Source organism: Metopolophium dirhodum, chromosome 1 (genome assembly GCF_019925205.1).
Source record: "Metopolophium dirhodum isolate CAU chromosome 1, ASM1992520v1, whole genome shotgun sequence".
Taxonomy (NCBI): Eukaryota; Metazoa; Arthropoda; class Insecta; order Hemiptera; family Aphididae; genus Metopolophium; species Metopolophium dirhodum.
The window spans coordinates 47222452-47250266 of NC_083560.1; the positions used below are offsets into that span (position 1 = coordinate 47222452).

General features: G+C 27.1%; 2 protein-coding genes across 5 annotated transcripts; both read right to left on the minus strand.

The window, feature by feature from the left end:
• Nucleotides 1-33: 33 nt before the first annotated feature.
• LOC132936387 (putative serine protease K12H4.7) lies at nucleotides 34-16023 on the minus strand. 3 transcript variants are annotated; one of them, XM_061003107.1, is made up of 10 exons: nucleotides 15886-16023; nucleotides 13252-13465; nucleotides 12969-13150; nucleotides 9992-10227; nucleotides 3890-4025; nucleotides 3633-3819; nucleotides 1587-1716; nucleotides 1199-1331; nucleotides 538-707; nucleotides 34-380 (listed from the first exon to the last, which is right to left on the minus strand). In XM_061003107.1, the coding sequence occupies exons 2-10, from the start codon at nucleotides 13441-13443 to the stop codon at nucleotides 241-243; spliced, it is 1506 nt and encodes a 501-aa protein (XP_060859090.1). In that variant the 5' UTR covers nucleotides 13444-13465; nucleotides 15886-16023; the 3' UTR covers nucleotides 34-240. The 3 variants fall into 3 exon arrangements, with proteins under 3 accessions (XP_060859090.1, XP_060859089.1, XP_060859091.1); XM_061003106.1 differs by having other exon boundaries at nucleotides 15744-15999; XM_061003108.1 differs by lacking the exon at nucleotides 15886-16023 and adding an exon at nucleotides 13840-13950.
• LOC132936389 (homeobox protein 2-like) lies at nucleotides 6259-8232 on the minus strand. Of its 2 annotated transcripts, none has more exons than XM_061003110.1 (5): nucleotides 7927-8232; nucleotides 7693-7812; nucleotides 7355-7573; nucleotides 7136-7216; nucleotides 6259-7071 (listed from the first exon to the last, which is right to left on the minus strand). In XM_061003110.1, the coding sequence occupies exons 1-5, from the start codon at nucleotides 7973-7975 to the stop codon at nucleotides 6719-6721; spliced, it is 822 nt and encodes a 273-aa protein (XP_060859093.1). In that variant the 5' UTR covers nucleotides 7976-8232; the 3' UTR covers nucleotides 6259-6718. The 2 variants fall into 2 exon arrangements, with proteins under 2 accessions (XP_060859093.1, XP_060859092.1); XM_061003109.1 differs by having other exon boundaries at nucleotides 7136-7219.
• Nucleotides 16024-27815: the final 11792 nt, after the last annotated feature.

The window sequence follows — 27815 nt, forward strand, 5'->3', positions numbered from 1 at the left end:
ACAAGGAAATAATATAGATTAATACATTATGCATACTAGGTATAATGTATATAATATAATCATTTATTATTATCAAAATACTTTTGTTTTAAAAATATCCATTATAAGTTTAAATAATTAAATGTAATATATGGGGATATGACTTTAAAAATAATAAACGTACACGTATATATTTTATATAATAATAACAACAAGTACGAAATAAATAAATATTAAAATTTAAATGTTAAATCGCATAAACTATGTATATTGAGCTGAATCCACAAAATCATTTTCCGCCAACCATTCTCTCAAATATGATCTGATCGTATTACGAGCTTGTGTTAACTCTGGAAGATCTGACGATGACGGAGGATACATATTTGCGCAATGAGATGTACCTAAGAAAGAAACGTAAAATGTACGTAAACCACATCACCGCAAAATTGTTGGCATTATTAAATAGTTGTATTTATAGTTATGGATACATACACGTCATAAGTCAACTAAAAATATGATATAAATTTAATTTTAAATAATATTAATAATTATAGTTACCATTAATAAAAATTGCCACGTTATTTTTTGTTCTTGCTTGCGTAATACCTAATGCATGCCATGGATCAACCGAACCGTGTACGAATATTACCCGGCTATCTCTTATGTTCAATTCACCGAACATTGTATTAGTTCGTTCGACTGCAGCTGTCAATAGCTCGGAATTATATCTAAACGGAAAATTATAGTAACTCGTAGGTAAGTAGGTACGATATATTCAAATTGTTCTTAGGATTAGGTATACTTATATATTTATATATTCTATATTATAAACTTATAATAAACACTAAACAGTATACCAGGTATGCCGGTATGTAAATATGTCAGTATACCTACATACAAATGACTGTGATAGAATCGACATACACTGATAAACCTACCAATGAACCTATATACACGTCCAACTCCGCTACAGGTGCTATGTATAGCATTTTAAATAAGAATGATATGATTTTGTAGATGCTGTGTTAATAGCTGATATTTATTACTTTTTTTAGAAGTGTTAACATTACTAAAAAAATCAATTTATAATAGGTATTTAATAACCGATTTCTTGGGATGTACTTACCAACATTTAACAGGTATAACATATTACTATACTATACTATACCTACGACCTACCTAACGCCGATATATTAATACACAGTGTTTATTAACTTACGATTTTCCGAAAATGTCCTGGCACAAATTAATAAAAAAGTCAATTGGAAAGTTATGACCAAACACATGATCATCTTGACTAGATGTCTGATAAAATCCAAACTCTGTACAAGTTTGATATGTCCATTGTCGACCTGTAACAGTAATTGTCTTATCACGAAAACATAAAGATCAAATGTAAAGTTAATACCTATTATAATTTACATATATAAATAATACATAATACATATACAATATTATAATATACTAATATATATTATATACCTATTTTCATACAATTAACCACTTTTCATAAAATACAATATTATCTTAGTGATGATACCTAACTACATAACTTGCATAGGTACAATTTAATTGAATAGGTACCTAGTTAAAAACGCAATACTAACCTCCTCCTGCTGCACTACTACTCCAAGATGTATTTAAATACAAATCAATCAACTGGGAATAAATATTATCTTGACAATCTTCTCCATTTAAGGATAATAGTTTACTGTTAACAGCTGCGTACCTATCTAACTAAAACAGTATAATTATATAATTAAAGTAGGTAGGTATTGCAACTATAAACCTGAGTAGGTAAATCAATAATACAATAAATAAGTATATTATATTATCATATTATGGCATCGGCATTACAAAAAAAAAAAATAGATAAACAATTAAAAGACATGTAAAAACAAATTAGGTAACAAATTAGGCAAATACAGAAAAGTTTTTGGTAACTAAAAATGATAACTTATAGACGGACATCCAGATTGCTTAACCATTCAGTCGCATCACTACCTCCTTGGTGAATTCCAAGCATCCCACCAGGATATTTCCTCCGAGGGCACGATTTTACGATGTGTCTTACCGTTTGAAATTCACCGCAGTCACAAAACGGAGACTCAGTCATCCCCCACTTATGGAGCAGGTAATGGCACCTACCCTGCTCAGTCCTAATTCTATTAGTTATTGTCCAGATCGAGCATGGAAGTTCGAAACCAGGAAGTTTCTTAGTTATATTATGAATATTTATTTATATAGGTAAAAATGTAAAATAAACCAAAACTCATGTCATATTGGAAAATAATAACAAGAATGTAGTAATAATCTTATAATTATTAAAATTATTTTGTACGTAATTTTTCAGGGTTTGGTAGACTTTTCAATTTCGTTAAAATCTCTTTTTCTGTACAAATGTACAATATAAATATGTAATACTATAATTAATTTATCTAGGGAACAATTTTTTATTTTAGTCAATTTAAGCAGATAATAATTTATTGTATTTACTATAATTTATAATTATACCTAATAACTAATATAACGACTTTAAAACCTAAAGCGACGCACAATAAACTCTATGTTCTGTGACAGAGTTTAAACCTAAAATATATTAGGTACATACGTTATGTATACAGTATTAGGAAAAATAACCAGGGAAGACTCTTCAATAGGTAGGTATATAATAAATTTCAAATGTACCTACTAACTACTTTGTTATAGAGTAGGTCACTGTGATAAATAATTTCATACGAAAAATTATTCTGTTCAATGACAGTGTTAGCCTCTAATTTTAAATTAATTTATATTAAGTACTATCTCTAAGTAAAATTTATATTATTAGTACCTATGGTAAGTTGAATTTATATTCCTCAAATAAAATATTAATTTTAATTTAGTCGAAATTAAAAATTCAAATTTCTATAAAAAAAAAATTGTCCCAAAGTATTTTCTATATTTATATAAAACTGTAAAAACAACTTATGAAGAACCTTGTATTAAATTATCAAGCATTCTGTTAAAATTAAAAATTCAATAATATACTTTTAACTAAAAAACTCTATATTTTTTCATGATTATGACAAATTATGTCGACATTTTAACCTCAAACACTTACAAAAGCAAATCATTCATATGTTTTTTTATATTTTAAATTGCAGTTAGGCAACGTTTTAGATACCTTGTACCAAATGTTCTAGATATTTAATTGTTAAAAAAAACATCTAAATATACTATTTAAACATTTTAAATGTCTATAAATAGCACAAAAAGATCCAAAGTTAAAATTATACCTCATGCCTAGAAAATGCTAATATAAGCATTTGGTGTAGATGTCAGGTTTCTACGGTTATTACTTATTCGTTCTTAAGTACAACAAAAAACGAAACTAATTTTGTCTTCAACTGCATAATCATGCGTACAAATATTACCGATATTACCGGTTTTTTATCGATTGTTTTGAAAAGTAGACAATATTTTTTTACTATAAGTACTAACTTAACCAATTTACTACTAAAATCTGCACTTAAAGTTAAAGATTGAAGCATTTTTCTACTCCAGGACAGACAATAACATTTTCTTTTTTTAATAATACATACATTATTGTGAAAGCAATAGATACGTTCATTGCACAGAATCTTTAAAATATATGAACATATTAAACTTACTGGAGTTGGTATTGATTTGTCAACCATTATATCACACAAAGTTTCTAATGTTACTGACAATCTTTCAGGATCCTTATAATGTCTATTGTCTTTGTTGTATTGTACAATTATTGCGAAATTGTCAGCTAAAATTTCAAACAAAAATGATACATCTTTATCGTTTTTTCTGTCCAAGGGATCACACAATCTAAAACATTTCGAAAATAAATTGTATACATGAAATATAGGTCATATAATTATGGGTTCACTCGTATTACTTGAATTTTTTTTCAATTATTTTAGCTCCATGGTCGGTTTTAAGACAATAGTTGATCATTTGATTTGCTTGTTTTATTTGAGACACGCATTCTGGATTATATGTTGCTAATGCATTTTCTACTACCATAAAATATTCTACAAAAATAAAAGAAACTATTATATAGGTACTGAGTTCGTCGTCGTCATGCAAAAACTGACCAAGTGTATTTTTATAGTTTTAGGTTATATCAATTTTACTTTTAGATATGCTATGAAAAATTCAATTTTTATCCATTTTTTTCAAAATTGATATCATATAAACTGTAATAATGTGTATAATTAATATGTTCAATAATTTTTTTTCAATTTCTTTTGTTTTAAGCTTAAATTGAAAAAATTTGAAATTTAATATGGGTAAAAAATGACTAAGTGGCATTTTAAGCACTTGGTCATTTTTTCCATTTATATTTTAATTTAAATTATAATGTAATATAAAATGCACAATGTACATCAGCATGTTATTATTATTAACAATGGTATAAACATACAGTATTGGAACTTGGAAGGTAACATGTGTTATTACCTAATACTGTTTTTAGGTATTATTATTTAAATAACATTAATAACTATTTTAATCCTATTGAAACTGTATATTACTAAAACCAAATCTTAGTTTTAACAGTAAATATTATTCATTATAAATATAACAAAAAATAAAAATAAAAAGATAACTTTGTTTTACAATAAAATAACAAAAAAATAACTGTCAACCTTGTTTACAAAAAAAAAAAAATTGAATAATAATGTAATATAAAATGCACAATGTACATCAGCATGTTATTATTATTAACAATGGTCTAAACATACAGTATTGGAACTTGGAAGGTAACATGTGTTATTTCCAAATTCTGTTATTAGGTATTATTATATAAATAACATTAATAACTATTTTAATCCTATTGAAACTGTATAATTACTAAAACCAAATCTTAGTTTTAACAGTAAATAATATTATTCATTATAAATAATATAACAAAAAATAAAAATAAAAATAAAAAGATAACTTTGTTTTACAATAAAATAACAAAAAAATAAAAAATAACTTTCGACCTTGTTTACAAATAAAAAAAAAATAGTTAATTCATAATAACTAAAATATGGTATGCTATTCAGAATTTGATTCAGAATCTGAAATTTGTATTGTATCTTTCTTCTTTGAGCTGAATGGAATATTTTGATACCAATTATGGAAGTCTTTTGGTATTGCTTCAGACTTACACAACTTCATGAGATCTTTTTTTTTGTTTTCTGATATTTTTAATTGTTTGTCGTACAACATTTTTAAATTTTCAGGAAGTTTAGAAGGCCTACCTTTTCCACCCACGTGTATACTTCTATATTCATTGTCTGAGTAATTGTATTTGAACTGTATTATCCCTTTTTTATTTTTTTCATATTTCATAACTTTAATTTTTAACCAAGAAACTTGATCACCATAGTTATCAATAGTTCTATTTTTTATTAAAATACTTGCTAGACTTTTTAGATCATAAATATCTGTATATAATAATTCATGAACAGAGTACCCAGAACATTTTTTATTGTTTCTTTGAGAACGAGCTAGGCGACAGATATTCAACCAATCGTGCATGGTATAGACTGGTACGTTTTTTTTAGCTGACTCAATAGCACTGTGCATGCTATCTACCTCCATATATGAGTGACCACTCTCCATAAAATTGTGATTGAGTACTTCAATGTTTGTATGAATTACAACAAATAAAAATAATGCAGCAACATATTGATTTCTGTTTTGCCCACTACATGTATCAGAATACAGGGAAATCTCTTTAATACGTTCAGGGAGTTGATATATCCACTTTAATAATGCTGATCCAATCTCAGAGCTTCCTTTTTGACCATTAACTTCGGTCCATAAAAAGCAAAATGCATTATTTGGTGCAGCAGCCTCGTATAATGTTAAATTATATACACAAAGTTTCCTACTGTAGTACATGGCTGATACTTCAGAACTTGGAATTTGGAGGACACTTTGAAGGTCGAATGTAGCACTACAAAAAGATTGGTCACTTGTAGCTCGTTCTTTATCTAATTTTTTTGCAGCAAAAGATTCATCACGTCTCCGGATGTGATTTTCATAATTTATAACCATGTCTTTGGATTGAGGTTTTGCAGATTTGTTATACTTTTCACAAGTTAAACATTGATCTTTCTTTGGTTTGAAGAATGATAAATTATGATTTTCACAAAGTATTTTTTTATACAATGATAAACTTACTTGTTTTTGACCTGTTTCATTACATTCTTTCACATACAGCTCATACATCTTTGATATAGATAAATTTGGATCTAAATATTGACGTTTAGATGTAGATCTACAGTAGTGGGATTCAACTGTAGGAAATTTTTCTATGTGTGAATTAATATTAGCTATAATTTCATCAGAAGATTTATTCACCGATGGTGCTTTGCCTCTTTTATCATGGTCCATGAATAATCCAGTGTCTGTGCCTAATCCTTCAAATGCTTTATCTACAGGCCCATGGCTAATACATAATGTTTTCAAGAAAAATTGTTTACAAACTTGAATATTATGTTCTGTATTATTATTAAAACTATATACTTTTGAGTTTTCCTTAGCTTTTCTAATATTTGTTATTGGGACATGGCGTTTGACAGATTTTATATTTACATTGGCTAAAATAAAATCTTTTTGGCGGTTATAATCTAAAGCCCAAAATTTATTACAAACTTCATTTCTATAACTTTCATCAAAATTAATAGAGCATTTAAATTTACAGTGGGAACAATCAATAGCCTTAGGTTTTTTAAGTTTTTTTTTTTTCTTTAGAAATAACATTTTTTTTCCATTTACTTGCATCACCCCTTACTCTTCTAACCAATTTTTTACTTTGACTATTCACGGTTTCATCTAATGCTTCAAGTAATGTGTCTTTACTTTGATTGCAAATTTCATCAATAATATAATTTATCACTGATTTAATTATATTCTGTTCTCCTGTTTTCTTATTTTCTGTATTTTCTGTAACGTTTATCACACCAAAAATATTTTCATCATTGCAGGTCCCTATCACACCATCACTATCAGAGTCAATTGCATTATTTTTATTATTATAGGGTTGCCATTCATCACCACTATCATCACATTCATCACTACTATCTATAAAATGAATAATATTAATTATTTGAAAATAGTTTAACAAATATTATTAAAAATTACATACCTAATAATATCTTATTATTATGTACATTTTGATCAGTAGAATATTGTTTATTTAATTGAAATCTAGTATTATAATTTGAACCTGCTAACATGATAGTATAAAAACAAAAACAAATATTATTTAGCTGAAAATAAATTAATAAATAATGTTATAAAACATTTTCAACATTTTATATTTAAATATAAATAATATAATAGGTAGTTAGTATTTTTATCTTACGTGTATTACTGTTAATTAATGTATCAGTTTCTTTATTATTGTTTTCTGTGAGATTATTATTAGGTAGATCTATCTGAGATGGTCCAGTTACTGATTGTGTATTAATATCAGTTGATTCTAGTATGTTCAGGTCTTGATCATTGTATGAGGTAATATTGTTACTATAGTTTTGATAATCAATGTCAATTGATTTTGGTACTGTAATTACATCATTCAGAACTATAAAAGTGTAAAAAAGTTATAATATTATAAGTACAAAAATAGTGATTATATTAAAGCTTAATTAATTATAAAGTTATGAGTTTGTTACCTGCTTATTTTAACAACATATTACTTACATTTTTTCATAATAAAGTTCTGTGAACTTGAGACTTGGATATTATTTTCTAAATGCACTATCTTTGATTCATTGATTACATTCAGAGATTGAATTGTTTGAGGATTAGCATTATTTGATTCTATATTTTATTTAAAAGGACAATTAATTATAACATTATGATTTTATTATAATATTAATGCTATGAAAAAATGGCAATACTTCATAGGTAGCAGGAAATTAAAATATTACTTACTGTTATTACTTTTGCACAATGCAACAAGCTTTTTACTTCGATTATTCATTTTAAATAGCTGTACTTCAGTGAACTAAATTTTTATTTTGATGAATAAAATATAAAAACAACTAACAACTATGACAAGTAAATAATTAAATAAGTTTATAATATTATCAATAATATTTTGGGTGATAATAATATCCATGTCACGTGAATTATTACCATAGATTTGTTATTTATAAAATATAGATATTTATAATTTCCTATTTTTATACGTCAATCATTATCAATATTTTTTACTTTTATGATTATTATTTATTAATAATTTAATGACCAAGTACCAACTGTACAAATCAAACGTTTTTGGTACACATGTAATAAATGACTAAATAGCTTGGTCACTTTTGGCTTAAACAATATTTTTATATATATTTAATATTGACATGCGAAAAGTGACTAAAAAACTTGATCACTTTTTGCTAGAAAAATACTTACGAAATCTGCAGTTAGTCAAAACTGCTTTTTTATATCTCGTAAAATATTAATCATATCACTTGGTCAATTTTTCCATACAATAATATGGTTGAAATAACCCATTTTATAATGTTATTTCACTTGGTCACTTTATGCATGTAGTCAGTTTTTGCATGACGACGACGAGTTATGCAATAAGTACCAATATTATTACTCCAAGATACGAAAAAGTCAAATTATTTGATGATCTCAAATTATAATTGTTAAGAATTCAATGGAATGAAGTACCTAGTACCTAGTTAATCCTCTTAAATATATTTTTTCATTTAGCTCATTCTTATGACGTTGAAAATACGCTCTTGAATTTATGAACAGATACGCCACATAGGTACAAGGTAGGTATAACTATATATAATATATTTATATAACTTTCACTAATATTATTTTTTGTCCAAATCATTTAATCTATAAAGACCTACCTAGTACCTACTAAAAGTTATTTCTGTAGTAGTTTCTAGAAGAGATACAACTAGCAGTAGTAGTGTAGTACCTATATAAACTGCTGAATATAAATTAATTTCGTCTAGTTAACTTTAGTCAACAATATCATTTAGTTATGTTTGCCTGCTGTTTCTATTTTCCAACACATTATGCCATAACAAATAAAACTAAAAATGAGTTTTAATACAATGCCCAACTGCTCAAGGATACTATCAGTTCAGACCATCTTTAATATTGCCTATTTTTGAGGTACTTTTAATAAAAAAAATAATTGAAAAATTAATATTGATTTAGATACCATTTATGTCATAAATCGTAATATTATTATATACTATTATTGACCGTTGGACTGAAACAGTAAACAATGAAAACTGTATAGAAAAAAATTCCAAGAGTAGGAGGCAGTGGCATAATTAAGAATGTTTCATTTGGGAATGGGATATTAAAATAAATTTGTATGGTGAACTTGTGGGGGACTTCTCCACTCACACCACCTTATCTAAATTGTACATCTCATCGACTCGTCACGTCATGATGTATAGGTAAGATCAAATTACATTTTTTTTTAAATTATTACTATTATATTATTAAAAATTATTAAACTCTATTTTTTTTTTAATATACTCGTTCAAATGATTAATGACATAAAGAATAGTTGCAGTTTAGCTACCACGCGATTTTTTTTATATTAATTTTTTTGATACATATGTATTTCAACTATAGTTAAGATGGTGCAAAAAAAAATCTCCTTCCTAAGTTTGCGATTTTACGTTTTTACGTATGCGCACATATTCGGGTAGACAAATATAGATTAAATCGTAATTATCGTCCATCATTTTTAGGGTTCTGTACGGTAAAACGGGACCCTATTACTAAGGCTCCGCTGTCCGTCCGTCCGTCTGTCATCAGGCTGTATCTCATGAACCAATGAAAGTAAGAAAGTTGAAATTTTCACAGACTATGTATTTCTGTTGCCGCTATAACAACAAATACTAAAAATCCTAGAATATATAATATAAGCAGTGTTGCCAACATTTTTACAGATGAAGGTACGGGACCCATCGTGCGCGAGTCCGACTCGCACTTGGCCGGTTTTTTATAGACACACCTTTAAAATCTATTTTTGCTAATAGTGGCCCACTAGAAGAAACTGCTGCGTGTATAAGATGTGGGTATTTCATTCTTAACCATGCAGCTAAAGTTCCAGGGTAAGATCCTCCAAATGCTACCCATTTAGCTGTAGACGGTATGCTGTATTTAATTTTGATTTTAACAATGAATTCTGCCAAATCAGCTAATGCTTGATCACTGCTCAAGTACACTAAATTACTAGTACTCATATCTCTGTAAAATATACGTTTATATATGAATAAGTAATAAGCGATGGTAAAAATAAATAAAAAACATTTACAGAAAACTATTATTAAAATATAAGTGAGCTGTGGCCTGTGGGTACGCTATATCGCTGCTGTTCATAATATTAGTTTAAAATATAGGATACCTACCTACGTACTTTATATAATTAAACTTGCAATAATTTAAAATTGTGATTAGTTAAATAGGAACTTAATAAAAAGAAAATATTGATAGATATTAGACGTGTGTTGATACTAAACTATAATTTATTAATACAATTTTTTTTTTTAAATAATACATGGTGTTTTTATTTGTATAAAGATTTTAATGAACAATTTTACATTTTTATAGAAATATGCTACTATGCTAGGATATAACATTAGATTCTGATCGGAACGGCGAATATATTGGTTTTACAATGAAGTGTTTTTATTTTTGTTGTCCGTGGAAACCTTTGCATTTTGAAATAATAAAAATGCTTGGATTTTCAACTTTGAGGGAGGTTTCTGGTTGGTACTGTTGGTAGTAAAACATCAAGGGGCAAAAATAAAGATCGGTACTAAGAAAGATTTTAGTTTTGTGTTATAATTTGAAAATATTATTTGTGGGTGTTTGAAACTTCTAAAGTATAATATTAATTCAACTTACCGGCTAACATATTGGTAATAATAATAATACCTATAAATATAATGGTATTATATCATAGAATTCAAATTTAACACCATCATTTACAGTGACCTACTTGTAACCTACTGTACAGCAGAGTGACATCGACTTACCCGCTTTTTTTATTTTCATTAACAAAATCTTCTACGAATTTTTTTACTGACCGTAATTTTAATAAAACTAATAAAAATCAAAATTTTAATATGCTTATATATAGCTCAAAAAGAGTCAAAATATTAAAAAAATGTTATGGTGTATAGAAATTGCTTTTATAAATATTTGGTGAAAATGTAAAGTATCTATACGGTAGTACGGTCATTGTAAAATCAATACATTCATTGCTCCTCTCGAAATCGAATAACCATGTTGGTTATTTGAGTGTAATTCAAAAAATATTAGTCGTAGGCGAGTAGGGACTTTACGCACTGTAGATTTTCGCAATGAAAACAGGTTGATTGGTGAGACTAAGTTTAAGTTATATAACAACAAAAGAATCTGGCATGGAATCTTAAAATTTGGTTTGAGGATAATTTATTATGTTCTTGGTTGAGTTCGAAAAACACCACGAAATGGCAACCTTGTACCTCGTCCACATTCAAAAAAGAAAAATGAACAACGAGAGGACAGAATCCAAAACATGATACGAAATCGCGGAAACGTTCCAGTGATAGAGTTTTTAAGAGGAATTGCTTACAATATAAGATTATAATCTTAGTTTATTTCATGGTTCATACATTTTATGTTTATTAATAATTGATATCCTATAATATTTTTTTTTATTTACACAATTTATACGTATTGACATATTCGACATATTGACCCGTCGATGTTTCGATCGCCAACATTTTAACTTATCGATGTATTGATTGTTGACGTTTCAATCGGCTCCCATTAAAAAATATGTACCTACCTAATAAGATGTATTTACCCCTTTGAAATAAATAATGAGTAATGACAGACCATCTCCGCTCAGAATAATTGTTTTTCGTATACAATGATTTATCGTTGAATTCAAATTTAACACGTAATCCATTACATCAGTGGTTCCCAACTTAACACTAGACACGGACCACTTTATATATTTTTTACCATCACGGACTGGTTGTAATAACTCTTTATATCCCTTATTTTTTTATTCTTTTATAGTTTATAGTTTATAGGTACAAAATAAAATCAGAAATACAGTTTATGTTGTGGAAAAATATTTTAACTTATTTATTTAAACATTTAATTTAATAAAAAAAGGTGATAAAAATTCAAATGTAAAATTTAAATTTTTTCATTCGCGGACCACCATTTGGGAACCACTGTATTACAGTGACGAGTGGCCTCGATTATAGGTACGGGGTACCTACTATAGGTACAGCAGAGTAACCTGGTTGTTAAATACATATACCTACTCCATATTTACTATACAAATTATAATAACTTTAGTTGTTTTATTTTGTGTAGGTACATTTATATCAAGAACTTGAGTTATAAAACTGTGAATCGGGTGAATGACATAGTGGACCCACAGGTTTTGAGTGTACCTTTTCATAATTGAGTAGGTACCTAACATGTTTTATCAATTTATCATAAATGAATCTAAAAATGATCAATATAATTAAAATATTCAAACGTCAACAAAATAGAAAAAATATTTTTAAAATTAAATTTTGTCTAGAAATTACTAATACGACTTTATATTTGGTCTAAATTCCGAATTCCCTCCCCCCCATTATTTTTAAAAGTACATAGAATTTTTGAGTGCCACAAGTAAATCCAGTTTGTTACTAAACCCACCTTCAAAGTTAAAGAATTAATTATTTTTACTGCTCCAACAGTGATGACTGACAAAAAAAATTCAATACCTACATTCATCACCCCACTCAGAATTGATAAACGTTGTTCTATATTATTTTTTTCCAATGGGTAATAAATAATCATGTATACCTATCTATGTATACTACTTATAAAGTTATAACATATATATTATGTCCTATAATATTCATTGAAGACATTATAGATATAAAAATAATACTTTACAAATTCATTACTTTATATTTCATTATAATTCTTACTCAGTAGGGTGACTTTCGCCATAATACCGATGTTCTAGTTGAAAACATAAGGCATTAAATTCTTTAGCGTAATCAATCCAGGCTCCGCTGCTCATCCATTTAGCTGAAATTTCCCCTTCTCCTCCAATCATCAAAAACACGGGTCCATCATTTTTATAATTGTCCAAATTCACTTGATATCTCTAGACATAATTTATCAAAATTGCGTTTATTTTGGATTTTGAATTATTATGATAATTGTTTCATAATATAGCCATATATTATGTAGATATATTTAATTTACCTGTTTCCACGTTCTATTGTTAGTAGGATTAAAATGATCTAATTTCTGTATGAACCATTCGTCTTCAGTATTCATTGATCTTGATGATTCTGGTGAATTTGGTTCTCCTAATCCAATAAGAATGTTTTTGATACCGTTGGCTGGTAAACTCATCCACACAAAAAGCCACAGTATACAAAATGTAAATTTCATTTTTAAAATAAAAATTTACAATCTAAAAAAAATTTATAATATGTATTAAATGATAAAATACAAAATATGTTAAAATTAATTTTGAACTTATAAGTGATAATGTGATATGTTGCAACTTATGGTTTAAATTTGAATTATTGTACCAATATTGAAATTATAGGTAATTATATTTCATTTTTAGTTATTTTTCTTAAAACATTCTAATTAGTATTATTTTAATATTTATAATTTTATAAATAATTAGGTTGAATAGTTATAGAACTATTAAATTATTATTGATAGCAAATAACATTATATTATACATATTATATTAATTATAATATTATGATCAACAATTAGAATATTATAAATTATATTTAAAAAAATATTAGGTAATTGTTTTATAATAAAACCTACCTGTGAAATCAGGTGAAGTACCTGCGTCCTGCATTCCCTATTATAGATTACAATATGTATGTAGGTACTCGTAAATGTTGATAAATTAATATATTTGAAGATCAAAAAAGTTTTTTTTATTTTATACTAACTGTCTGAATTGAGTTTGAATTCATTAGGTAAGTACCTACAACTTATTTACTACTAATCTATTAGGTACCTATTGGCTTAAATTATAGTACCTACATACTATCTACTATCTTTTTTAAATTTAAACAAAGAAAATTAAAATACACATTACACAATACCTAAAGGTACATATCATAATATGATAAATTGAACCACTAAAAGAATAGCTTTCAAATATTTTTTAACTATCTTAAATTAAATATAGCTAGGTACTCTTTGTATTTTATGTAAATATGTATGTAAATACCCAATATTGCATAATTACAATACAACATACCTAGTAGGCTTATTTTTTTTATGGGTACCTACCTACATTTTTACACCTGGAATAGGTACAACTATACCACAGTACAAAACCTCATTTAAGTAGGTACCTATATTTCATTATGGGATGGATCTATTTAACATTAGTTGTGTAAAAACAATAGTTGATGTTCAATATTCCAACTGTTATTTATATTGAATTAGACCACTGTCAAGTTCCAAAGAAAAATGGTTAATTTAACAGTTTTACTTAATGAATAGTACTCTATAAAATCATATTCAAGCAACTATTAGCTTACTATTGAGTATTGTCAGTATTGATACATTATTTCATTACTTGTAATAAATATTAAATTAAATGTTTACTATAACCTGCCATTTTACTCAAATGTATTAATTTTAATTGAATTTTAAAATCATCAATACCTAATCATTAATGTAGGCATATAATATGGGCTGTAATAGTGTTATTTAGTACCTACCAATCTTATATCTATGATTTCACAACCTTAGTAGGTAGGTCTATTTCTACAATGCATTCTAACAGATGAAGTATTAATATAATTTAATTTGATTATTAACTTATTTTTTAAATTATAACAAATAGCAAATGCACTAAAAATACAAAAAACTAAAAACATTTTCATAAAATATTTAAAAATTTTACTACAAAAAAATAGTACTTAATTACTAAAATATTAAAATTGTACACCTTATTTACAGATATATAAAAATGTTTCTAGGTAGTACTTTAAAATACAACGACTAAGTTACGTAAAAAATATTCAAATGTATTTATTTCCACCATGCTTTAAATAGATAATAAATACCTATAATATGAATATATCATATACTATATCGTGTTTGATTGTATGAATAATTATGTAATATGCATGTATATAAATCATACCGAACATTTTTTGATACCATTACTGGTGCAATTATTCCAAGGATGGAGGGTTTTTAGAAACCCTTTAGCTTAAAAATAGATAGTAAATAAGAGTGTCACAATACCGGATATCCTTCCAAAGAATATATTTATGTATATTATACCATGGTCCATGCTATCAATATTCAATGGTTATACCTAATTATATATTTATATTTATACACCTTACTGAGGTTGAAAGAGATCAATTAAATATATCCATTTTAATATTTTGTAGTAACTTGGCCATTGTATTAGGAAGAAACATTTTTATATTTCAAGTTAAAAGTTGAAAATATTTTATATTTTAATAAATTATATTGTTTGCTTAAAAATTTTATTTTTTTACCAAAATGTTTTTAACAGGGTTTATAGTTTTTTTGTTTATCAACAGTTCACAATTAAAATATAATAATTCAATTAAAAAGTATTAATATTATAATAATAATACTACACAGCCAACACAGGTATAAAAATATTTCCCATACCTCTAGGTAAGTAATATAATTCCCCATATAATTTTAATAAAATAAAGTGTAAAAACCTGATATATTTTTCTTGATTAGTACTTATATGACCATAGAATATTTTTAATTAATGAAAATACCTCACTGAATATTATGTATAGGTGAAAAACAAAAATTGAATTTAAGATTTAAAAAAATAATTACTTCACTTGTACTTACATTAATTAATTGATTAGATTTTATTATATTATAAAAAAATTTAATAAATTTTGCAAACTAACAAAATAAATATTATATATAATATAGTTGACTGGGTCCTTACTAAACAACTGCATAAACGTAAATAAAATGATTAACTCTTTATTTTCCCTTCTTGATTTAGTTAAAACGAAATAATTAGATTAATATATAATATTTATCAGCTAATTAGGTAAACACAAACCTACCTATTTCTTAACGAGTTTGTCTATCTTATCGTTTGACACTTGTACTCAGCAATAGGTATAAAAAATTTTCAATCATTAAGTATATTTTTTTATAAAATATAGTTATACTCATTACTTACGTATTGTAGCTTATAAGTAGGCAGTATGTATATTTTTCAAAAGAAATCGGAAATAAATCACATATACCAATGTAATTAGAAATATTATGATCTTTTTATATGAAATATACGTTTATAGTTCTATTGAAACTCGTTGTGAAGAAAAGTGGGTAAGTGGATGTCACTCTGCTGTACAGTAGGTTACAAGTGGGTGACTGTAAATGATGGTGTTACATTTTAATTCAATAATATAATACCATTGTATACGAAAAACAATTCTGAGCGGAGACAGTTTGTCAGCCTAGGATATTTTATTTACATTGTTATTATTAATACAGTATAGCCGGTCAAGTTGAATTATTATTATAATTTTGTTTATTATCATATTTGTATAAAATAATATAGGTAGGTACGTTAGAAGCAGGTGCAGGGCTTACATTTGAAAAAAAATTCTGTTTTATAATATTTACAACTAAAACGTTATACAATTTTTGTGTTTATCATTATTTAGAATTAAAACGTTATCCAAGTTTTGCGTTTATCGTTATTTAGAAATAAAACTTTATAAAAGTTTTGCGTTTATCGTTATTTAGAATAGTGTTAATACCTTTTAAATGTATTATTAATAACTAATGCGGGTAGGTATTTAATGGCGGTGATTGAGCCTAGTTTATGGAACATTTTCTACGATGATCTCCTGCGGCTGGATTTTCAAGGAGGAGTGAGGCTGATTGGTTTTGCTGACGACATTGCGCTTGTCATCTCGGCTCCTAATGCAGACCTCCTAGAGGACATAAGCAATTTGGCTCTGGAGCTGGTTAACCAATGGATGCAATCATGCAGGGGAATGGCTTGTAGGTAGCGCCGCAGAAATCTGAAGCGGTTGTGCTGACCAAGAAATGGGCGTATCGAAACCCCATATTCACCATAGATGGGCAACAAATTCTAGTGAAGTCTACAACGAGATATCTCGGGGTCCAGCTGGACATGGGGCTGAACTTTGGTGCTCATGTCAGGTTAGTGTCAGTAGCGGCCAAGCGAACGGTGACCGCTCTTGGAAGGTTAATGACCAACATCCAAGGATCTTCAGCTTGTAGGAGGCGTCTGCTAATGTCGGTCGCCCACAGCAAACTGCTGTACGCATCCCCGGTCTGGTTGCTGACGGCGGTGGTGACGGACCGTATTAGGACATCCTTCAGTCAGGTCCAAATATGGGCCGCTATTCGAGTAGCGAGGTGCTATAAGACTGTGTCCGTTATGACTGCCTAGATCCTGGCTAGGATGCCCCCTGCGCGCCTTCTGGCAGTCAAGCTGAGTAGAATCGAGGGTCGCAAACGGGAAGCCACGACGGCAGCAGTCGTCAGGAGGCAGGAACAAGAGGTTACTGTTCGCGAATGGCAGGAGCTGTGGAACCTCACCACGAAGGTGGCATGAACGAGAAGATTGATTCCGTATATCCAGAGGTGACTGAATCAGTCAAGTCTTGGAAGTATGACATTTCATATGACCCAAGCACTGACAGGACATGGATGCTTCCAGCATTATCTGTGGAAGAGAAGTAGGGCAGCTGATTTCCGCTGCAACCACTGCGAGGAGCCGGACACAGTGGAACATACACAGTTCCGCATTGTCCGTACTGAGTGAAGGGTAGATTCTAGATGGAGCAGTGCATCGGTCGGCGACTACGACCCGAGAATGTTCCTGATATTATTCTGGGGCTGGAGCAGGAGCTCCTCCCAGATGATAAGTTGAGAAGAAGGCGGATAAGCAGAGGATAGCGTTTGGCAAGGTGGTGAAGACGATACTCAGGCTAAAGGAGGCAGCACAACGCATCAGACAGGGAGGAGGTGGAAGGGTAGGGTAAATTTGTTTTTTGTGGGCTGAAGGCCAGTTTTTCAGGGTGGTTAAAAACCCCCCAGATATGAATAACTAATTATTAAGTGTAATTAATTATTGGTGAATAAACGCTATGGGATTGGGTGGCAATATTGTGCTAAACAGTTCCCACCCGTTTCCGGTTTTTTTTAACAGGTTTTTTTAAAAAAAAAGGTATCTAATGGCCGGATACGGAATATAATATAATAAATTCTAATATCCATAATATGCATAAAATAAATAAAATATAAAATTTTACGAAACCAATATAACTTTTAAACAAATGGATTTTAAATTATTTAGTCTAAATTTTTCGTTAAATGAAATTCTATAAATTACTGACGTTTTGTTTAGTGATATATAATATATTTTTTTAATCGTTTTGTTTTGCGGTATTTTATTATTTTTGATTATCACTTTCCGTTATAGGTAATTACGTTTACAAATCAATCAGTTACAATCATTTATAGTCAAATGTAACGTTATTATAACGTTTGCAAGCACTTAGTTAAAAGTTTCATGTAACCACAAAAAAATATTTTTAAAATATACACAAAATTAAAATTGTTTTTCTTCGTTTAGTATCCAATAAGTATCCAATTACGTCCAAATTTGAAAATAAAATAACTTAAACTTAGTTATTTTTTTTTTACGGAATGACCTATATACGTGGAACGTTGTTTTAAATTTTCAATTCTCAGCAATAAAAGTTTAACATTTTATACATTTTTAACGACAAAATCATTTTAGATTCTGAACGAAGCGATGAATGTATTGATTTTATTGTGAATAGAGTAATTTATATATTTACTTATTTACCTGGAACCTTGTTTTAAATTTTCAAACCTTAGCTACAAAAGTTAAACATTTTATACATTTTTAACTACAAAATCATTTTAGATTCTGAACGAAGCGATGAATGTATTGATTTTATAATGATGTGTGTTTTTTTTTTTTTTATGTCTGTCGTCACCTTTTAGGACAGTAAAAGTGCTTGGATTTTCTTCAACAAATTTCCCAGTAGTTTTCAAAAGTGACATGAAAAACAAAAGAAAAATTTAGGAAAAACGGGAATTATTTTATTACACAAAGTCTGTTTTCGAGTACATCGATTTTGGTTTTTGGTGTAACTCTAAAACAAATGATCGTAGGTACATGAAATTTTGACTGAATGTTTATATAAGCATTTTCTATACACCATAACATTTTCCAGATATTTTAACTTATTTTGAGCGGTTTACGGACATTTTCAGTTTCATAAATGCTTATAAAAAAATTGTGCCATTGTATTTTTAATATTTTTCAACTGCTATTGTAACAATATATCAGGAACCTTGCATTAATTTTTCACGCTTTTCTAGGCCCATGGGATTTTGGCGATCTGACTTAATTTAATGGGTAATTCACATATTATACATACAAGTAAAGTATTAAGATATTAAAATATAATTAAATGTATAATTTATAGATGTTAATGTATACCTAATATATTCTATAAAACCATTTACATATTTGCTTATTGTAAACATTTTAAAAGTAAATATAAAAAGGTGGGTAAGTGGATGTCGCTCAGCTGTATAGTAGGTTACAAGTGGGTCACTGTAATGGATGGTGTTAAATTTGAATTCAATGATATAATATCATTGTATAAGAACAACGATTCTGAGCGAAAACGGTCAGTCAGCCAATGATATTATCAAGTATATTTGATGATATTATTGTGAATAAAGTAATTTATATATAACCTATTTACGTGGAGCCTCGTTTTAAATTTTCTATCCTTAGCTATAAAAGCTTGATATTTTATACATTTTTAACTACAAAATAATTATTAAACTTTAAATTTGATAAATTTTGTCAACATTTGAAAAAAATGCTTATAAAAAAATTGTGCCTATGTATTTTAAATATTTTTCAACTGCTATTGTAACAATATATCAAGAGCCTTGCATAAAATTGTCTCGCTTTTCTACACAACAAATAAAATTTTTTTGATATTTATAGAAAAAAAAAACTAAAAAAATTGAAAACTGACAATGTCCGTAAACAGCTCAAAAAGAGTCAAATTATACATTCAACAAAAAGACATTGAACAAAAACAAGCATTGTAAAGCTAGGTAGGTACTATTGCAAAAATCTACATTGAAATTTCATCACTTCAAGATGGTCTGTTACCCCATAGGTATTACCATTGATTTATAACACGATAACATAATACTAAATACTAGTATTTATAATCAATAGTATTACTAATTATATTTTAAGATATTATTGCTATTAGAGTAATTTATTTTACTATTCTAGTACGTAAACCTTATAGAGTAGGTATAGGTTAAATTTATTTTTTCCAAAAAATTGCATTTAATAATATCTTTGTATGTGTACCTACATATAAAATATATTAATATTCTTAAAAAGTTAAATCAACATTATCATCGTTATTCTTCATTTAATTATGTAATTTTGTCCAAACTTTAACTTCAAATGTAAAATGTCTATAAAGAAAAATTGTGTTAGACTGTGCCAGTATATTTTTAAGATTTTTAGGACACAATATAATATATTATAGGTATATTCATATATATATATGAGGATTGAGAAACCTTTATCAAATGTTCAGTCCTCTGATATAAAAAATGAACGTTAAAGTTCATTTTTAACTACAAAATAATTTGCAAATTTTCGTGATAATGACGAAATTCATCAATTGGAACTTCAAATAAGTACTTATAAAAAAAATCATGACTATGTATGTTTAATGTTTTAAACTTCTATTATAACAACTTACGAGGAACCTTGTATTAAATTGTTAAGTTTTTAACCTAGCAAAAAAAATTTTTATCAATAATAATTTTAATAAAATTGAAAATTTCTTATGGTTATAAATAGTTCAAAAAGAATCAAAATAATTTTTTTAATGTTTTCATTTAGGTAGAGAGAATGTTCATATTACCATTTTGTGAAAATTTTAAGTATCAACGGTTATTATAATTTTGGAACTATACCAAAATAATAAAAAATTGTTTTTGCGTAAAAAAAATCACACATTATTGTAAAATCTATACGTTATTTCGCTCTGCTTATCAGAATCTAAAATTCTCAAAAATATATCAAGCATATTATAAATGTTTCAATATATATAAGTTAATTACATATCGACCTTCAAAGTACCTATTCATTTTCAAAATTTCAAAAGATTAGTAAATTAACATAAAAGGGAGGATGTTGTATTACAAGCATATTTTTGTTTTTCACTGTTTTCCGAAAAACCTACAATTTTAGGCTTAAGCTTTCAAATTTAAATAGGTATATACCAAATTGTTCAAACAGTACCTATCTACTATAACAGTATAACAATTATTATACTGTATCGTGTAACGTGTTTCTCGCATATTTTCTTATTTTCATATTTTCATTTTTAGGAGTTTATGGCTATTATATAACCTACTTTGTACCTACTTAGTACTTTGTACTTAGGTACTTATAAAGTTATATAGTCACGAATTGAATTAATTAAAGTTGTTATAATGTTTATTAGGTAGGTATTGTACGTACTATCATACGTATCAGCAATTTTTATATTAATATGTGTTCACTCATTTTATAGTTTGCCATAAATGCAAATAAACTATAGGTAGGTAATTACTAATTCATTAAAACATATATGTAGGTAGGTGTGTAAATTAAATATTGATTAAGTTAAATTGTATTATATTATGAGTTATAACTAAGTTATAGCCTATAGGTACCTTGAATCTAAATTTAATATTTTAGATTATTGGTACCCTGCGCAGGTGTAAAATTACTGTATTTTATTTTTAATATGTATAATACGTGTATTATAGCAACATGTATTATAGGTACGCAGTTTTTGGAAGGAACGGATTCCTGGAACGAATTCGTTTTTAAACAACGGCACGTTAAAGTGCTAAACGAATTCCTTTTTATAAAAAAAAAACGAGAAAATGAACGAGTTTTTTTAAGGAAAAATAACAAAATTTTTCATTCCTTTCTAGTTATTTTCTAGTTATATTCTTCTTTAATAATTTACACAATACATAGATATTATTTAAATAATTTAAATTAAGATATATTTTTTTTTTAATGTGTATAATGTATATTTTTAATTAGTGATCGTTATCGAGTATCGACGATAATCGTTACTCATTATTCATTAGTCACTTTATTAATATTTCTCATAAGTTGTAAGTTTTAATTTGTATAGAAATGAGTACCTAAATAAAATATAATTATTTATAACAATAAACAATAAGACAGTCGACTAACAATTTAATTTTGAAGAAAATCTCAAAATAAAATTATAAAATAATATGGAAGTACCTACTTGTATACTGGTATATATTATAAATAAAAATTAAAGAAGTATGCATAATATGAAGAAAAAAAACATAAATGATTAAATAAGAATTTTTATTTTATTTGGAACGAAAAAAGAAATTTGTTAATTTACCAAAGGAACGAATTCTTTTTTTTAAGGAATAAAGAACGGTACGAATTCCTTTTTTTAAAAAATAATGAGGGACGAAACGAATTCCTTTTTATAAGGAACTTGCCAAACACTGATAATACATGTATAATATAGTATTTTACAAAAATGTATGGTGTTAACATAATTGTTAAATATATCTACCATAGTGTAGTAAGAATACTTAACTGTCAACTGATAACTATAAATTGTAATGGTACTTGATAATTGGTTTTGATTAACCATTTCAAAGTTAACGGTCATATTGTATATAGTAATTTTAGGCTTAGGAAGTTGTTGCATTTACCTGCATGTTTTTTTAGGCTATTAGATGTAATGCTAAATAAGCTTGAAATCATTTTCACGACACTGCGAAAACAATAGTAAAAGTTTATATAGTCTATATTATTTTAGTGCATATTTTTGTATATTTAGTGATTTTGTAGTTTTACGCGAGCATATTTCATAATTAATGATACGTTTATACTACAATTTGGCAATAAAAATCTATAGTAAATAGGTACATTTATTATGTATATTTTTATTTTGAGAGTTCTTACGTGGTATTTTGTATTGTGTATTAGTGTTTTAAATTCCTTAGTTGACATACAATGTTCCGTTTTTATTACTAAATGTTTAGTAAGAAGTATAAAATATAAAATGTTGTATTTATGAAAATTGTGAGTAAAAAAAAATAAGTGCATGTTATATTTAGAGCATATTTGTAGGTAGGTGTCTACTTTTTTAAGCGCACAGGTGTATATTTAGTACCTACTTTTAAGTGCAATAATTTCCGAGACGTGGTCATTACCTAATAGTTACAAACATGATTATAAAGTACGTTAGAAGACTACGATTTGACACAATTAAAGATGATCAGCCTACCATTTATCGGTGGTTTTTTTTCATACAATTTGCATTATAATTTTTTTACATGACGTTTTTTTTATTTAACAAGGATTATAGGTAAAGAGAATCAAATTAAGAATTAAAAGAATAAAAAAATAAAGTATTCAATAAAATTATAGTACCTATTCAATAGTAAAAAAAGTACTTCAAATACCATTCAAATACTTCAAAATAAAAAGTATTCAATACGGAAAAAAGTATTTAAATTATTTTACTCAAATATAATAACTCAAGTATAATAACTAATAACTAATAAGACTTTTGTGAAAACGTTTTTTGTATCAAATAGGTAGGTACTTGTATCTTATGCTTGAACATTTAATACAAGGTTCTTATCATAAGTCATAACTCATATAAGAGTAGGTAGTGCCGTAGTTGTTATTGAAACTTATAAATCTAAAAAATATAATGTCACAATTTACTTTAATCATCATTTGAAGTTCAATTTGTGACGAAATTTGATATTTCAACAAAGAATAACGGTTTTAGTTATTTTGTTGTAATAATGTAATTAAAATATATTATATTATCATTCTTACGCATATTTATTTTTAATTATAGGTACCTACGCAAAACCTTACTTCAGTATTTAGATTAATTTTGAGCCATTACCTATCTATTTAAATCGACAAATCGTAGAAGTTTATAACACCTGCCGACTATCGACTAGGTACTAAACTGATGAACTCAAATGTAACTTTTTTTGTTTTTTATCACTTAGGTACAAAGAGTGCTCTTTAATAAATTTTAAATTTCAATCGAGTTTGAATGTATTTGGTACATCGTAGATGATACATTAGAGATTATCTACTTGCTTTTGTCTACTATGTTAGTAAATTTAAATAAAGAAAATATTAAATTATAATATACATATCAAAATGTAATAAAATATGTAACCACTGACATTTTAGAATGTTTTAAAATAATAAAATGAAAAATTTCCCTAAAATAGATACCAACAATAAAATTGAAAAATAAATAAAATCCAGTACCTAAACTTAAAAGCCACTATTTAGGTATCCACTCAACAAAAATACATTGAAAAAAAGGTGGATCAGTGGATGTCGCTCTGCTGTACAGTAGATTACAAGTGGGTCGCTGTGATAGATTGGTGTTAAATATGAATTCAATGATATAATATCATTGTATAAGAAAAACGATTCTGAGCGAAAATGGTCAATCAGCTTATGATATTAACAAGTATATTTGATGATATTATTGTGAATAAAATAATTTATATATTTACCTATTTAGTATTTACGTGGACCCTTGTTTTAAATTTTCAATCCTTAGCTATAAAAGTTGAACATTTTATAAATTTTTAACTACAAAATAATTATTACATTTTGTCAAAACTTGAAATAAAACATTTAAAAAATAATATTGTGCCTATGTATTTTTAATATTTTTCAACTGCTATTGTAACAATATAATATCAAGAGCCTTGCATTAAATTATCACACTTTTTTACCCAACAAATAAAATTTTATTGATATTTATAGAAAAAAAAATGGAAACTGAAAATGTTGGTAAATAGCTAAAAATATTTGGAAAATGTTATGGTGTATAGAAAATGCTAATATAAACATTCAGTCAAAATTGTATGTACCTACGGTAATTTGTTTTAGAGTTGCACCAAAAACCAAAATCGATTTTCATGAAAACCGATTTTGCGTAAAAAATTCCGTTTTTCCTTAATTTTTCTTTTGATTTTCACGTCGCGTTGGAAAATTACTGGGAAATTTTTACTTTTGACCCCCCCCCCCCCCCAAAGTACCAACTAGATTCACTTTCCTATCAGAAAAGTTACGGTTGAAGAAAATCCAAGCACTTTTACTATCATAAAAGGTGATGACAGACATAAAAAAAAAATAAATAAATAAATAAAAAAATAGAAAAAAAAAACACAATTAATTGTAAAATCAATACATTCATCACTTCGCTCAGAATCTAAAACAAGAATTGTATAGCTAGGTAGGAACTATTGCAAAAACCTACATTGAAATCCTATCACAGCTTTTAATATAAAGATAGGTACGAGGTACCTACCGTTTAGGTATACTTTCTTTTAAAATTAAAAATGAAATAGAAAAAAATTAAGTCTTGAAATATTTATTGATAAGATAGTTAACCTTTTATTTAAAATGCAATAAACAAATTATATCAGACTGAATAGAATTTTTTTTGTATTTGAAGATTATTTGAAATAATCTAAACTAGGTAATAAGGTAATACTATAAATAAACTAGATATTTATAGTATTTGGGTGGTATTTTAAATACTTTATTTTAAAAGTATTTGAGTAATTACTTAAATACTTTTTAAAAGTATTTTTTACAATAATGCTAGGTATACCCATATAAAACTATCTACCAAGAATTTCGTCGACCTAAAGTTGAGACTTGGGAACCAGTTATTAGTTTATTTGGGTTTACGTAGTCGGGGTTTCATTTTATTAAATTACTATTATAGTATTATGTATGCGAGTAGGTACCTGTCTCTTTATCATGTTTAAATTAAGTAGGTACCTACCGTGACAAGTGACGACATATCCTTTCGGTAACATATTACCTATAACAATAATAGCTAGACAACGTGCACGTCTTATTTACTCATTATAATATTATATAATAGTTATAGAATAGAAATAGATACTGATAAATTAATTAAGTTGTTATATATAGGTCAATATTTGCATCACATTTCACCGTTTCGCACTTTCGCAGACATTATGAAGTGCTAAATATAAGAACAATACAAACTATGGTGGTTGGTATAGCTATATAGGGTTCACCCAGTACCTACCTACATATTATCTAAGTTTATTTGTATTTTATTCTTTGAATGTAGATAAGTACCTACATTAGTAACAATAGGTATATACCTACCTAAAGGCTATATACCATATTACTTTATATGGTATATTGTAATTTTCCAATTTCTATTGTAATTGTTGTAAATAATTTTATACCTATTATCTGTTGTTAAAAAGACAAAAAAAAAATACTGTAATACTAAGTTTAGATGACCATTGTCAGGAAAACTTTTAATATATATATAGGTACCTACCTACTATATTGAATATTACTTACAACAGTATAATATTAAGTACCTAGGTATTTACTTCATCTTATGGAGGGGAAATTAAATAGGTACTTAGGTATTTTAAAATACGTTTTATATATTAAATAATATTATATTGTATTTAATATAGGTACCAACGACCAACCTACTTATTTGATAAAGCAATAAAATGCATTAGAATTTAAAACTTAGATTCTTGAATAATATAATTATTTTACTGCATGGATGGGGTCATTGGGTATTTTCAATTAGGTACCTACATATTCATGATTTTCATCTATATTATATATACTAATATACTATACGTAATACGTCTAAAATTAAAGTACAAATTCAGTTTTCGATTAATAAGTAAAGACAAGTTATAATGATTAAAAATTGAAAGTATGCCTCGTAGCCAAGAAAATCGACTTTGGATTAAAAATAAAATCGATGACGGAATATTGTTAGCGATATAATTTAATATTTATCATAATATAGTGCAATATTGCATTGATATGCCAATATACATATAATATACCAAAATTCTATACTACACTATATAGAAACTACTTCTGTTCTAAATATAAATGTGTGTTATAATACGACTCGTAAGCCGCTATAGCCCACTAGCTAGTAGCATTGATTAAATATACTATATATTTAACCAATGCTAGTAGTTAATGCTATTATAGAAAAGACCTTTTTTTTATGATAATTATATAGTACCTATAATCATGATGTAGAGAAGATACTACATATTAAGATCTTCTCTACATCGACATTCGACACATCGTGAGTATAATCATTGAGTATAGATAGTATACAAGTATACTCAATGGTATAATCTTAGATCATAATATACTATGGATGGAGCTACAGCGTATGATTTTGTTGCCGATATAGCGATTAGCGACGAGTCGCCGAATTAGGTAATCAATGTGCGCAAGCGTAATGCAACTCCTCGCATAATTATCTGTAGGTACAATTAGTATCTGTGGATAAATATGCGAGAAGTCGCGTTGGGCATTCGCAATATCGACCACCTAATTCGGTGACTCGTCGCTATATCGGCAACGTTTTTTGTATTGATTTAATACGCTGTGGCTCCATCCATCATCTAAGGGTATAATACACAGACTTCTTTACTTCAGAAAACTACTTTTGTATTATATTCACGGAATATTTAGTCCGTGATTATATTATAGAAATCTGTGGTATAATATTATTATCTAAGATTATAATCGTGGTTCATCGTGATAACGCTAACAA

Bases quoted from the DNA above. Each gene is read 5' to 3' on its own strand.
- LOC132936389 (XM_061003109.1), bottom strand. From the start codon at position 7,975: ATGAATAATCGAAGTAAAAAGCTTGTTGCATTGTGCAAAAGTAATAAC. The intron at 7,220-7,354 runs GTAAGATAAAAA...CTATCATGTTAG, and splicing joins ATTAATTAACAGTAATACAC to CAGGTTCAAATTATAATACT. The intron at 7,072-7,135 runs GTATGTAATTTT...TTCATTTTATAG, and splicing joins TAATAATAAGATATTATTAG to ATAGTAGTGATGAATGTGAT.
- LOC132936387 (XM_061003107.1), bottom strand. From the start codon at position 13,443: ATGAAATTTACATTTTGTATACTGTGGCTTTTTGTGTGGATGAGTTTA. The intron at 13,151-13,251 runs GTAAATTAAATA...AATTATGTCTAG, and splicing joins ACAATAGAACGTGGAAACAG to AGATATCAAGTGAATTTGGA. The intron at 3,820-3,889 runs GTAATACGAGTG...GAAATGTTTTAG, and splicing joins ATAATTGAAAAAAAATTCAA to ATTGTGTGATCCCTTGGACA.